This window comes from Mytilus californianus, unplaced genomic scaffold, assembly GCF_021869535.1.
Source record: "Mytilus californianus isolate M0D057914Y unplaced genomic scaffold, xbMytCali1.0.p SCAF_5, whole genome shotgun sequence".
Taxonomy (NCBI): domain Eukaryota; kingdom Metazoa; phylum Mollusca; class Bivalvia; order Mytilida; family Mytilidae; genus Mytilus; species Mytilus californianus.
In genome coordinates, this window is record NW_026262701.1 from 117,236,487 (window position 1) to 117,251,261 (window position 14,775).

At 32.3% G+C, this 14,775-nt stretch overlaps 1 protein-coding gene across 1 annotated transcript; it reads right to left on the reverse strand.

Annotated features, from left to right (window-relative positions):
- Positions 1-11,063: 11,063 nt before the first annotated feature.
- Positions 11,064-14,568, reverse strand: LOC127700798 (uncharacterized). Its single transcript, XM_052204451.1, has 3 exons — positions 14,354-14,568; positions 13,517-13,788; positions 11,064-11,237 (listed from the first exon to the last, which is right to left on the reverse strand). The coding sequence occupies exons 1-3, from the start codon at positions 14,501-14,503 to the stop codon at positions 11,108-11,110; spliced, it is 552 nt and encodes a 183-aa protein (XP_052060411.1). The 5' UTR covers positions 14,504-14,568; the 3' UTR covers positions 11,064-11,107.
- Between the last annotated feature and the right edge of the window lie 207 nt (positions 14,569-14,775).

Sequence of the window (14,775 nt, forward strand, 5' to 3'; positions counted from 1 at the left end):
CTGAGCTGTTACACAAGTATTCCCCATTCCAAACTAAAAGATAAATTGAAAGAGTTTTATAAAAAAGAATGGCCAACATAGATAAAAGTATCTTGTCTTAGAAAGGGATAAATCCTACTTTGTAAAACACCACTCTGATTCAAACCAAAAGTTCTCTGAAACTGACATCATCAAGATGCTTGATTTCTTCATGGACAACATATTTGTTACGTTTGGAGGACATGTTTTTCAACAAGCAATCAGCATTCCCATGGGAAATAACTGTGCTCCTCTTTTTGCAGACTTGTTCCTTTATCCATATGATGCTGACTTCATACAGGAGCTTCTTAGGAAGAATGAAAAGAAGCTAGCATTATCCTTTAACTTCACTTTTCTCTATTTAGTTAAATAATTCAGTTTGGTGACTATGTTGAAAACATCTATCCCATCAACCTTGAAACAAAGGATACCACAGATACAGATACAGTAAAGAGTCTCATATCTTGACTTGCATCTAGAAATTGACAATGAGGGTAGGTTGAGAACAAATCTTTAAGATAAAAGAGATGATTTTAGCTTCCCAATTTTGAACTTTCCATTTCTATGTAGCAACATTCCAGCAGCGACTGCATATACAGTATATATCTCCCAGTTAATACAATATTCCAGGGCTTGTGTTTCCCATCAAGATTTCCTTGTTAGAGGGTTTCAGCTTACAAGTAAGCTATTAATCAACCCTTCAAAAACTTTACGCTATCAGGAGTTGGTTGACCGTTATGGAGTATCTATTTCACAGATTACGACACATATGTTCCAATCGTCATAACAACAATTATGTCGTCTTTTCCCCCCGAATATGACCAACCGAATTCGACTTAACAGCAGGTTTGTACTTGCATGAGCAACACAACGGGTGCCACATGTGGAACAGGATCTGCTTACCTTTCCAGAGCATCTGAGATCATCCCATGGTTTTTGTTGGGGTTCATATTGCTCAGTCTTTAGTTTTCTATGTTGTGTTTTGTGTACTGTCTTTAGTCTTTCTTTTTACACGCCCGTATACGGGGTATTGTGGTATACCGTTGTCCGTCTGTCCGTAGTCAACATGTCGGACAATAACTCAAAAACGCTTAAACCAATTTGCATGAAACTTTGGTGAATTGTTAATATCTATTGACGTGATCTCCCTTTCGATTTTTATAAATTTTAAATTGTACGTTTCCGAGTTATGGAGTTTTATTCATTAAAAAAGGGCCAATTTTCGGATAATTACTCAAAACACTTTCACCAATTAGCAGGAAACGTTGGTGAATTGTTTATATCTATTGATGTGAGCTCCCTTTTGATTTTTATGAATTTTAGACTTAACGTTTTCGAGTAATGGGGTTTTATTCATTAAATAAGGGGGATTTTCCAGTTTTCAGACTATAAACTCCAAAATGCTTTGAGCAGTTTTCATGAAACTTTGCTGAATTGTTTATATCTATTGACGTAAGCTCCCTTTCGATTTTTATAAATTTTAGATTTTACGTTTTCGAGTTATGGGATTTTATTCATAAAAAAATGATTGATTTTCCAGTTTTCGGACAATTATAACTCAAAAGTGCTTTGAGCAGTTTTCATGAAACTTTGGTGACTGGTTTATATCTATTTAAATAACCTCCCTTTAGTTTTTATACGACTGCAAAAAAATTTTGTGGTCGTATATTGGTATGACGTTGGCGTCGTCGTCGTCGTCGTCGTCGTCGTCGTCGTCCGGCGTCGTCGTCGTCGTCGTCCAGCGTCGTCGTCCGAATACATATTGGTTTTCGCACTCTAACTTTAGTGTAAGTGAATGGATATTTTTGAAATTTGACCATAAGGTTAAATACCATAAAAGGAAAGTTGGGATTGATTTTGGGGGTTATGGTACCAACAGTTAAGGAATTAGGGGCCAAAAAGGGGCCAAAAATGAGCATTTTCTAGTTTCCAGACAATAACTGTGGAACGGTGTATGGATCTCTCTGAAATTATACTACAAGTTTCCATACCACAAAGGGATGGTTAGGATTTGCTTTGGGGGGTTATGGCTCAAACCGTTTAGGAATTACGGGCAAAAAAGGGGGAAAAACAAGGTTGTCCTGGTTAATGGACAAATACTTTAGTACAAAACATAATTTAAAGCAGTGTAAGGGAGATAAATCAAATACATCATTGAAATTATCTCCCTTACACTGCTTTTAAATTATGTATAAAGTAATGGTTAATGAACAATAAAGATAATCTAAAACAGTGTAAGGGAGGTAATCCAAATACAACGTTTTGGTTACTTCCCTTACACTGCTTTTAAATTATGTTTAAAGAAATGCATATTTATAAAGGAAGACCAGTAAAAATATCTGCAAATGTTTTCATCTTTTTTTTTTACAAAAAAATCCATATGAAAGATTTGACACTATATTTTTATTAATTCTATTATAAAATAGATTAAGTTAGCACTATGGTAAATTTAAATGGGTAATTATGGTTGCCAACTCCATTGGAAATTTGAATTGAGATTATGACCATATCTTGAGGGAAAGAATTTTTTTGGGGGAAAAAGGGGGGGGGGATAAAAAGAAATTGTGGGGGGCCAATTTTTTCTCATTTCCGATTTCAGAAATTAAAAAGAATTATTCTTCAAATATTATTTTTTTTTCAAATTTCAAATATTGAAAAATTTCAAGAAGTAATCTTTAATTGCACAGTATGGCGCATTAGATTTGTAAAATCTTTGATCACATTTATTTATTTGTTATGCCGAATCTAACAGTGTTTTTAGATTTTTAATTTTGGGTCCAGTTTTCAAATTGGTCTACATTAATGTCCAAAGGGTCCAAAATTAAACTTTGTTTGATTTTAGCAAAAATTGAATATATGAGGTTCTTTGATATGCTGAATCTAAACATGTATTTAGATTTTTGATTTTTGGCCCAGTTTTCAAGTTGGTCCAAATTGGGGTCCAAAATTAAACTTTGTTTGATTTCAACAAAAATTGAATATATGGGGTTCTTTGATATGCTGAATCTAACCATGTATTTAGATTTTTTATTTGTGGACCCCGTTATCTAATTGGTTCATATTGAGGTCAAAAGGGTCCAAAATTAAACTTTGTTTGATTTCATCTAAAATTGAATTATTGGGGTTCTTTGATATTCCAAATCTAACCGTGTATTTAGGTTTTTAATTTTGGGTCCTGTTTTTTAAATTGGTCTACATTGAGGTCCAAAGGGTCCAAAATTAAACTTAGTTTGATTTTGACAAAAATTTAATTCTTGGGGTTCTTTGATTTGCTGAATCTAAACTTGTGTTTAGATTTTTGATTATGGGCCCAGTTTTCAAGTTGGTCCAAGATAGGGTCCAGTATTTAAACTTTGTTTGATTTCAACAAAAAATTGAATATATGGGGTTCTTTGATATGCTGAATCTAAACATGTATTTAGATTTTTGATTATGGGCCCAGTTTTCAAGTTGGTCCAAATTGGGGTCCAAAATTAAACTTTGTTTGATTTCAACAAAAATTGAATATATGAGGTTCTTTGATATGCTGAATCTAACCATGTATTTAGATTTTTTATTTGTAGGCCCCGCTATCAAATTGGTTCATATTGAGGTCAAAAGGGTCCAAAATTAAACTTTGTTTGATTTCATCGAAAATTGAATTATTGGGGTTCTTTGATATGCCAAATCTAACCGTGTTTTTAGATTTTTAATTTGGGTTCCGTTTTTTAAATTGGTCTTCATTGAGGTCCAAAGGGTCCAAAATTAAACTTAGTTTGATTTTAACAAAAATTGAATTCTTGGGGTTCTTTGATATGCTGAATCTAAACATGTGTTTAGATTTTTGATTATGGGCCCAGTTTTCAAGTTGGTCCAAGTTGGGGTCCAAAATTAAACTTTTTTTGATTTCAACAAAAATTGAATATATGGGGTTCTTTGATATGCTGAATCTAACCATGAATTTAGATTTTTTATTTGTGGGCCCCGCTATCAAATTGGTTCATATTGAGGTCAAAAGGGTCCAAAATTAAACTTTGTTTGATTTCATCAAAAATTGAATTATTGGGGTTCTTTGATATTCCAAATCTAACTGTTTTATTTAGATTTTTAATTTTAAGTCCCGTTTTTTAAATTGGTCTACATTAAGGTCCAAAATTAAACTTAGTTTGATTTTAGCAAAAATTGAATTCTTGGGGTTCTTTGATATGCTGAATCTAAACATGTGTTTAGATTTTTGATTATGGGCCCAGTTTTCAAGTTTGTCCAAGTTGGGGTCCAAAATTAAACTTTGTTTGATTTTAACAAAAATTGAATATATGGGGTTCTTTGATATGCTGAATCTAACCATGTATTTTGATTTTGGACATTGGACCATAATAGGTAAATTAAAAAAATTGAAGTTCTTAGACCACATTCTTTCTGTGTCAGAAACCTATGCTGTGTCAAATATTTAATAACAATCCAAATTCAGAGCTGTATCAAGCTTGAATGTTGTGTCCATACTTGCCCCAACTGTTCAGGGTTCGACCTCTGCGGTCGTTTCAAGCTGCGCCCCAGCGAAGCATTTTATTTTTTTATAAATTTCTGATATGACATTGAGGAGTTATGGAACTTTATTCTTTTAAAAAGCGACATGCGTATCATGCGCTCATGGTGCAGCTCTTTATTTTGCAATGGTGTTGTCAGTTTATTTCCGACTTATGAATTGAATGTCCTCTCCTCAACTACTGACTTTCTTTAATTTAAGTTTCCCCCTCTTACTCAAGACCTTAAGCATTCACCAAATGGTAGGTGCCAACTGACTCTACCCCTAGTTATTATGTACCACAAGTCAATGCTGCTGTCTAGACCTTCCTATAATTTGTAATATCACACAACCAGTAATTTAGTCATCCTTGTTGACATCCAATATAGGTCAAGATGAAGAACAAAAATACTGTAAATTCAGAAATTTCTAATTAAGTGTATTTATTATTGTGATTTTAACAATGGAATTAATGTGAGATTAATTATTGTGATTGTTTAACAATGGAAGTAATGTGAGATTAATTATTGTGATTGTTTAACAATGGAATTAATGTGAGATTAATTATTGTGATTGCTGGAAATGCTGTATACAGATAATGCTATCAAAATTTAAAATGCAAGTTTTATGTTGGCAAAACCTACCTCGTCGCACTTTTCACAAATAATAAAAATATCACAAAATTTCTGAGATTACAGTAAAGGAGTTTCTTTTGCTTATTTCATAGGATGTCATATGCATCAGTCTGGTTATTCTTTTCACAATAGCTCATATACATATAATCCATAAGGTGTAATACCTAGATATTGTAGATTTTGTACTTATTTTTTGTAGGCTTCTCACATTGCAGTTTCTTTGAGTTGCCCTTGACTGTTTAAACTCATCCAACAGATGAGCTAGCATTTTAAAATAAAAATGAAACTCTGAAACCATAAGGCTAATTTGAACCAAATTCATCTTAATCTCTTTTTGGGAAAGAATTAGAATTTTGTAATTCTTAGATTTACTGACCAAACATGAATAAATTATTGGAGTACACAACCATATTTGCTTTCTCAAACAACTCAGAAATATTATATATACTGCCATATAATTTGAGCCACAGATGCATTTTATACGACCGTTATGATGTTGTTGTTATTGTTGTCGTCCGAAGACATTTGGTTTCCAGACAATAACTTGAGTATAAGTGTATGAATCTCTATGAAATTGTACCACAGGGTTCCATACCACAAAAGGAACGTTAGGATTGATTTTAGGGGTTATTGTCTTAACCGCTTAGGAATAAGGGGCCAAAAACAAGCATTTTTCTTGTTTCTGGACAATAACTTGTGTATAAGTGTATGTACACAAATGTATCTCTATGAAATTGTACCACAAGGTTCCATATCTCAAAAGGAAGGTTTGGATTGATTTTGGGGGTTATGGCTCAAACCTTTTAGGAATTAAAAAAAACACACTTGTATTTTCTGGTTTCCGGACAATTACTTGAGTATAAGTCTATGGATCTCTATAAATGTGTACCACAAGGTTCCATACCATAAAAGGAAGGTTGGGATTACTTTGTGGGGTCAAAAGCAATACATTTCTAATACTTTGTATAAATTGCTTATTTCTTGACCAATTTCAATGGGGTTTAATTCATAGTCTTGAATTCTTGGGGTTCTCTAATATGCTGAATCTTGCCTTATATTTAGATTTTGGGCCCTGTTTTTTTTATATTGGTCCACATTGAGGTCCAAAGGGTAAACACTTAAACTATATTTGATATCATCAAAAATTGAAATCTTGGGATTCTTTGATATACTAAATCTAACCATGTATTTAGATTTTGGACTTTTGGGCTCTGTTTTCAAATTGGTCCACATTAAGGTCCAAAGGGTCCAAAATTAAACTTAGTTTGATTTAAACAAAAATTGATTTCAAGGGGTTCTTTGATATGCTGAATCTAAACATGTATTTAGATTTTTGATTTGGACCCAGTTTTCAAGTTGGTCCAAATCGAGGTCCAAAATTAAGCTTTGTTTGATTTTAACAAAAAAATAATTTATGGGGGTTCTTTGATATGCTGAATCTAATTATGTATTTAGATTTTGGATTTTGGGCTCCGTTATCAAATTGGTTCACATTGAGGTCCAAAGGGTCCAAAATTGTGTTTGATTTCGTCAAAAATTGAATTATTGGGGTTCTTTGTATGCTGAATCTAACCATGTAACTATTTAGATTTTGGATATTGAACCATTTTTAAGTTCTTAGACCACATTAATTGTGTGTCAGAAACCTACGCTGTGTCAATATATAGATATTTAATCACAATCCAAATTGAGAGCTGTATTGCACAATTAATAGAAATATTTATTAGATACATAGTTAAAAATAGATATAGCATCATCAAATTCTAGTATTAGAAATTATGTATAAATTTACTTTGAAATTTACTATTCATTATTAGATATTTTGAAAGATAATTAAAGCTTAAAGTTAAGTTTTATAGATATTTTAAAGACATGGTATTAATGATGAAAGTTATTTTGGAAATTTTTTTTTTTTTTTTTTTTTTTGTAAATTTTTGTGGTGGGTTTGTTTGTTATTCTTTATAAATTAATTTTCAGAATGCTATATATATACTTTTTTATTTAGATGAAGCTAACCCCTATAAAAACTTAGCTAATATTTTCCGTTAATAAATAAATAAATTAAATTCTTGGTATACTTGTTTATGCTGAATCTGACCGTGAATTCAGATTTTGGATATTGGACCGTAATAGATAAAAGTCCAATTTGATATTTTTCAGTCTTTGACCACATTTATTTTGTGTCAGAAACCTATGCTGTGTCAAATATTTAATCACAATCCAAATTTAGAGCTGTATCAAGCTTGGATAAAGTGTCCACACTTGCCCCAACTGTCAGGGTTCGACCTCTGCGGTCGTATCAAGCTGCGCCCCGCGGAACATTTTATTGAAATATACAGTAAGTTACAGCTCATTTCATAATGCTAGCAAGACAAAGGTTTGTTTGGCTTGCTTGCTATGTTTGTATCAATGTTTGCTCAAGCCAGAGACATATATACTATGTATTTATATGTCTCTGCTCAAGCATTGTAATTAAGATAGACATCTGAAAACAACATAAAAAGGCGGATTTAAACTTGTATACATTATATTTAAATTTGATTGGACATTATCAAATAATCAAATTTACCTATACACAGGTTTAACTCCGCCTACTTATATTGTTTGCCAATGTCAATCTTAATTATAATGCTTGAGCAAACATTTATACAAACAAAGCAAGCAAGTTAAACAAACCTTTGTCTTGCTAGCATTATGAAAAGAGCTGTAAAGGTCACAAGACTCATATTTTGCAAATCAGTGGCTTAAAGTGTCGATTTAATTTGATATAATTATGGTCATGACTCAGTCATACAAATCCAGTTTTAAGGAATATGTCAGTTGTTCTGAGTAAAGTCGTTTGCTGGCTACAATTTTTAGAAACATACTTAGAAACTATAGCAAGGTATCAACATGTTATAAATGAACACAACTATAAAAGGGACATTTGCTGCCAAATTCATGCCCACCAAATTTGATTTATATTATACTAACACGTATAGCAGAATTTTTATTGAAAACAATTCATAGATTAAAAGTTTTAACGTTTTGTGTATATTTGGAACTGCAGATATTCTAAATTCCGTTTTATTTCATATCTAAAGAACAAAATAATGTAAATAATATTCTACCTGTATAAGAAGGATTTTTTTATGAGATGAAGCCGCCGAGTCATTTAACTAAATCGGTCTTCCTCATTGGATGATGAGCACATGATAATCAATCTTCAACTGAGGTCGCATGCATATAATGTCTCCTAATAGAGTGGTTTAATTGTCTTAATGTATCAGGTATAGATATAAGAAGATGTGGTATGAGTGCCAATGAGACAACTCATGTATTTTTAGTTTACTTTGACCTGGGACTATGATACTAATAGTATAATAGACACAGCTTTGACAAAATTGACCCAAGCTGACTGCCAATAGCGAATTAATTTTCAAATATTTCGTTCTTGAAGATGTTGAAGCTTAAATATAAATATTCCTTATTTTTTTCAAATCATACTGTCAAAATCGTAGCTAATGCCAATTTAGTACTCAAGTAGGACATTTTAGTATTTTTCCTCGCTTATTTTAAAATCAATACCATTCAATCATGCCAAAACTAGAAAAGATTTAACACCTGGGGGTAGGGATTAGTCCTTGCGTTTTCATTATGTATAAGTTTACAATTGTGTGTTAGTACGTGTTGTTTTAATATTTTTTAGATGTTCATTTCTTTTGGCATTTTTAAAAGCACTGCAATTATTTCATTGACAAGTAATAATGACCAATATACAACCGAATTGGTTTAACTGATGAGTGTGATTGCTTTCAGTATTTTATTAGGGATCCATGCCCAGTCAAACCAAATACCTTAATAGTGTTAGTTGCTGCTTCTTTGCTCAGTATCTAGTATTTAGGGGTAAGAGCAGAGCCTTGTTGCTTATGTTGATATGTTGTTCAGGCATATCTTGTGCCGTGGTGAGAATTATCCCATTACTACTTTTGAAATCAAATATACTACACCGAGGAAAAAGTGATCAGTATTCTAGAGTTTCTTATTGACAACATATTTTTTGAATTTGGAGGTAGACTTTTTTTACTATGGGAACGAACTGTGCGCCTGTCCTTATTTTCATACGAGTCGGAGTTCCTTCAGACACTTGTCAAAGACAAGAAGATCAAATAAGCCAGATCATTTAATTTCACATTCAAATATATTGGTGGTGTTCTTTCCATTAACAATCCAAAGTTTTCTGATTGGGTTTCATTAATATATCCTTCAGAACTAGAAATTAAAAAAAAACAAGACACGGCTTTGCATGTTTTTAACCTTTACTGTTAAGTCCATTTTTGGTAATATTCTCTTGGCGTGGCTCTACATTTATACGTGCTATTGGTATTATTGTGCTATGGTAATTTTTTGTATTCTTGTCTTTCATTTTTGCGTATGTGCTTTGTCTATAGCGTGTCTGTTTGACATAGTTGTTTGTTTTTATAGTGATTAAGATTATAACACAATGTTGACTGCTGTACCCCGATTGTTGATATTTTTACCTATTATGTTTGTTTGTTTTGCTCACACATTGTTGTCAATATAATGGAATTCTATGCGATTGTCATACAAGTGAGAGGTTTAGCTAGCTATAAAACCAGGTTTAATCCACCATTTTCTACACAAGGAAATGCCTGTAACAAGTCAGGAACATGACAGTTGTTTTCCATTCGTTTGATGTGTTTGAGCTTTTGATTTTGCCATTTGATAAGGGACTTTCCTTTTTTAATTTTCCTTAAGTTCGGTATTTTTGTTATTTTACTTTTTATGATACTTTGCAAATTTTGAGGGATACATACACGTTTTGACAAATATCTATAGTTTTTGTTAAAAGTCAACTTATTGTAAAGTGGTTCTAGTCCTGAATATACCTGAGATATTTGTGACTGAATGTTAAGCAAATGATCAATAAATTCATTCAGTCAAATTTGTAAATTCAAAAACTGCAACAGGCAAATCGGTTGAATTTAACCGGCTAAGTATTCAAAGTTTTGCTTGATAAATAAGTTTAAGTTGTCAGCACAAATATCGTTGAAACTATATCTGTATTTAAACAAAATTTATTTAGCTGCTGACTGGAGACTTGCAGGCATTCTAATCGTGGTGCCGATCAAGTGGCAAATAACAAATGTACATTTCGGCGGATAAGGGAAAACACGTTCAAAATCACGTGTGTTTTGTTCGAGCATAACTTAACAGATTCTTCGTTGGCTTACTCCAGTAATTGATGTTAACGGTACCAGTTTGCACCAGATGTTAACAGTCGTCCTGAATTGTATTTGATAACTCTCAGTGGGATGATATGTATACATTAGAACAACATTGTGTTTATTTGTTAACAACTTTATGAAAAAGTCACAAAATTTCCCCCCTTTGCACCATTTATATTTGATTTGTATTGTTTGTCGTTCATAGAAAATGGCAAGTTATTTTCACTCCATAAAGAGTGCCAATACCATTACATAAAATAAAAACAGAGGGTCATATATCAGCCATGCGAGAAATGTACAAATGTATGCTGTAAAAACTAGAACTACACGGAGTTACATGAACTGAATGTGAGTAATCCTGTCCCTGCATACAAGATATATCCCATGTTCTTCTGAAGGATATTTATGGATTTAGGTCTACCCTCAATAACACTTAAAATAAGTTATCAATCACCTCCTTCAAAAACAGTACTTTTCTTGTAAAATCATTCGGAAAGCTCAGATCCAAACGTGTGTGGAGCCTAAGATAACACATAATTATGTAATAGCCTTCTCTTGCCAATCCTTATTTACTTATATGCATGATGATGAAGGCAATGTAAAAACGGGACTGAACATCAGAAAATTACTTTTTAAAATATGTAAAATTAAAAAGGCTTCTTCAAATTAATTTAACAATTATAGATTAATATTTGTATTCATAGGCAAAATAAATAAAATAATTATGAAACTCTAGCTCTATGTCTTTCGTTACAATATTGAAATAGTGCCACTGGTCTCAGTCTCTGAGGGGAAGGCCATTGGAAAGCATGCATTGCTTCGGATTCTAAATATCTGTAATTGTTATATACCCTGAAAAGAAACAAAAATTAAACATAAATTGCTAGTAGTTTTATATCTCTGGATACAAAATATTTTTTTGTTTTTCTTACTTTGAAACATTCTAGCAATACCTTTGCAAAAATAAAAAAAAATAATAAAAATAAATTAAAGTCGTAGCGGTGGGTGGAATTTTACCAATTTACGCCCCCTTCCCCCGGACCCTGTTTGCCTTTCAGTTTAGCAATTAGGCTTATAATTACATTTTTATGATATAAGCATGCCATTACGAGTTTTAAAAATAAAGCCTTTCGTTTGTTTTTGTATATACATTTTTTAAACGTTGTCGCAGAGAGCATGTGTAGTTGGCGACTACGTGTTGCGTGTGTTTGTTTGTTGGGTGGTTAGAGCGGGTGATGAGGTATCTGATGAATTTTGATTTTCAGGTGCTGCTTGCTTAATATAAGAAGCTGACACAGATGTCTTTGGAAGGCCTGACAATATTCAATACCAAAGAACCAATAAAAAGAGTCTTTATTTCTTGAACGCAAATGATAGAGTGATGCTACTCAAGTAAAAAAGTGAATCCATGGATTTAAACTATTTCTCGGGTTTAGCCGAATCAAAAATTATTTTACAAAAATTTCATAGTAACAGAGACGGATTAGTATACCACGTGCTAAATCACGCCGTGTCACTGTGGTCATTTCTATTTACTTGTATTCATTTTTTTTACTAATAAAAACATCCTGATAACATAAAGTATTTATTTTCAAACCTTTACAAAAGAACTAATGGACATTACGTAATTTCATCTGTTGTCTTGCTTTTTTACAGACGAGATAATATACATATGAGAACGCCTGCGAATAATCTTTTCTTTGACTAATAAACATAAAAGTTACATTTCTGTTCTGCTTGATAATAAACTTAAAAGACAACTTCACACCAAAAACTTCAAAATGTTAAAGCAAAATAAACATGTGTGCGAAATTCTTGTATTTACAAAATTCAATTTCAAAAATGTCAAAACTATTACAGCTCTTTTCATAATGCTAGCAAAACAAAATGTTTGTTTGACTTGCTTGCTTTGTTTGTATAAATGTTTGCTCAAGCATTGTAATTAAGATTGACATCTGGAAACAATATGAGTAGGCGGAGTTAAACCTGTGTTTAGGTAAATTTGATTATTTGATATTTGATAATGTCCAATCAAATTTAAAAATAATGTATACAAGTTTAAATCCGCCTTTTTTTATGTTGTTTCCAGATGTCATTCTTAATTACAATGCTTGAGCAAACATTGATACAAACAAAGCAAGCAAGCCAAACAAACCTTTGTCTTGCTAGCATTATGAAAAGAGCTGTAATATCTTTCAGCAAAGTTCTGTGTAAAAATCTAAAGAATTTGATGCAATTTCTAACCATGACACAGTCATAGATGTTACATTTTATTGGGAAATAAAAGATAACTTTTGAGATGCATTCGCCAATCAAAGAGAGGCAAAATATACCAAAGGGATATTCAAACTCATAAGTCGAAAATATACTGACAACGCCATGGCTAAAAAAGAAAAAGACAAACAGAAAAACAGAAAAACAGAAAAACAATAGTACACAAAACTCAACATAGAAAATTACGAAATCGTAAGAAACCTCTTTTAATGTAATTATTGATAATAAAATTGTACTCCTCTACATGAGGTAGTGCTTAAGGTAAGGTTTTGATGCCCGTGCCTGCGACGTCGTAGTCGGATCACAGACTTTTAATAAAACTCAGTATATACTACTCGGTACAAATATACTAGTTTGTCTCGCGTCCTATAACTTTCGAATGCCTTGAAGTTAAAAAATATCATTAATAGCTGGGATTATTATTGCCCACTAGCATCGAGCCATCAGCAGGCAGTGTGGCAGGTGAGACTGATATGCCTGTCTGCAAGTTCAAGATCACAAAATTAGTCTAACTTTACATTGGTATATTTCATAAATAAAATCTCCGGTTGTTCATATTATTACTTTGAACTTTGTAACTACTTTGGCAACTGAAATTGATTCTATATTCTGGCGCAATCGATACATCAGAAAAATTATTTGGGACACATGATTTATCCCAAAATATATAAAATTGGTTGAAAAAGGACGACAGCCTCCTCGAATGCAGTTAAGAGTACTCAGTTAACTACTTTTATAATATTAGTGTTTTGATTGATTTACCATATATCATCATTTTGAATCAAAATGAAAACCCATCGTAGATATCTATTCTCTGAGAGATGTTTTATGCGTACACTATTCATAAATAAACGTACTTAGCATTTCTTTGATGGACTTGTATTTTCTTTAGCAAATCAAACGTTACATTTGTACATGGAACATGAGGTTCTCCGTAATCTATAGTTGTCCGACTAATAGGCGGGAGTTTTTCAGGATTCCGCCAGACGTCACCTCTAGTACTGAAAACCTGAATGTCGTTGTAATCTTTCAAGGTACGATGGTAAATGTCCTCGTTAATAGAAGGAAATACACTGTATTCTTGTTGGTTAGATGAACGCCATTGTATGTCTCTATGAGGTGGAATTACCTGTTAAATGAAATAAAGATGCTTATAATATTTTCTCGAAATTTAAATTGATATCTGACTAGGACCCTCAAGGAACTATAAATCAGGAGTAAGCGCAATCGCTGTCACAATTCCAATGAACAAACTTTATAAATATTCGGTTATATATAATTAGATGTAAAGTAAGGGTTAGTTTACGGTTTAACTTGGTTCCATAAAGTAAGTGAAGGGTTGGGGTTAGTTTAGGATTATAATTAAGGATAAGAGATGAGTAAAGGTTAGGTATATGGTAAGATTAAATTTAGAGTAACGTTTAGTAAGTTAAGTAAAGCTATATGGACTGGGTCCCGTAAAGTAAATAAATTTGCATATTTAAGTTATCCAGAGAGTATGTGCCGGATAAACGAAGTTATCTCTTATTAACGACATGTCACGCTTAACTTCGTTGTATGATTAAACGAATTTCCTTAAGCTATCGTTAGTTTACAATACTTTCGTTAATATTCAGGGACACACATCATACACGTTATGTAGGATAATTGAAACATACAGAAGTAACGAAATGCATCAATAACAAGACTATTACCTCTGCCGGAGACGGTGGAGATACAGATTTTTGTTGATATGATGAAAGTTGTGTACTATAATCCTGTGCGTAAGTAGACCTGTGACAAACTTCATCATTGCCAAAAGAAAAATGGGTAGCTTGAAGAGCAAGCTTTCTATTGCTCAGCATGGTTAGACGACAAATTCCATGTTCCAGTCGCAAACGTTGCTGGTTGGCAACGGCGACGCTATTCCTATTGTGACGTTATATCTTTTTAACGTTCAAGACAAAAAAAAATAAATGGATCTCTTTGATTTTGTTTGAATTTGAATTTAAAATTTAAATTTAGAACGAACACTGATACGTAAATTGCAATTGAGCATCTAAAATGATTTATAATTATTTTTTAAATGTTACCTGATAAATATTTCGTAAAACTGAAATGTTGATATTGTGAGAGC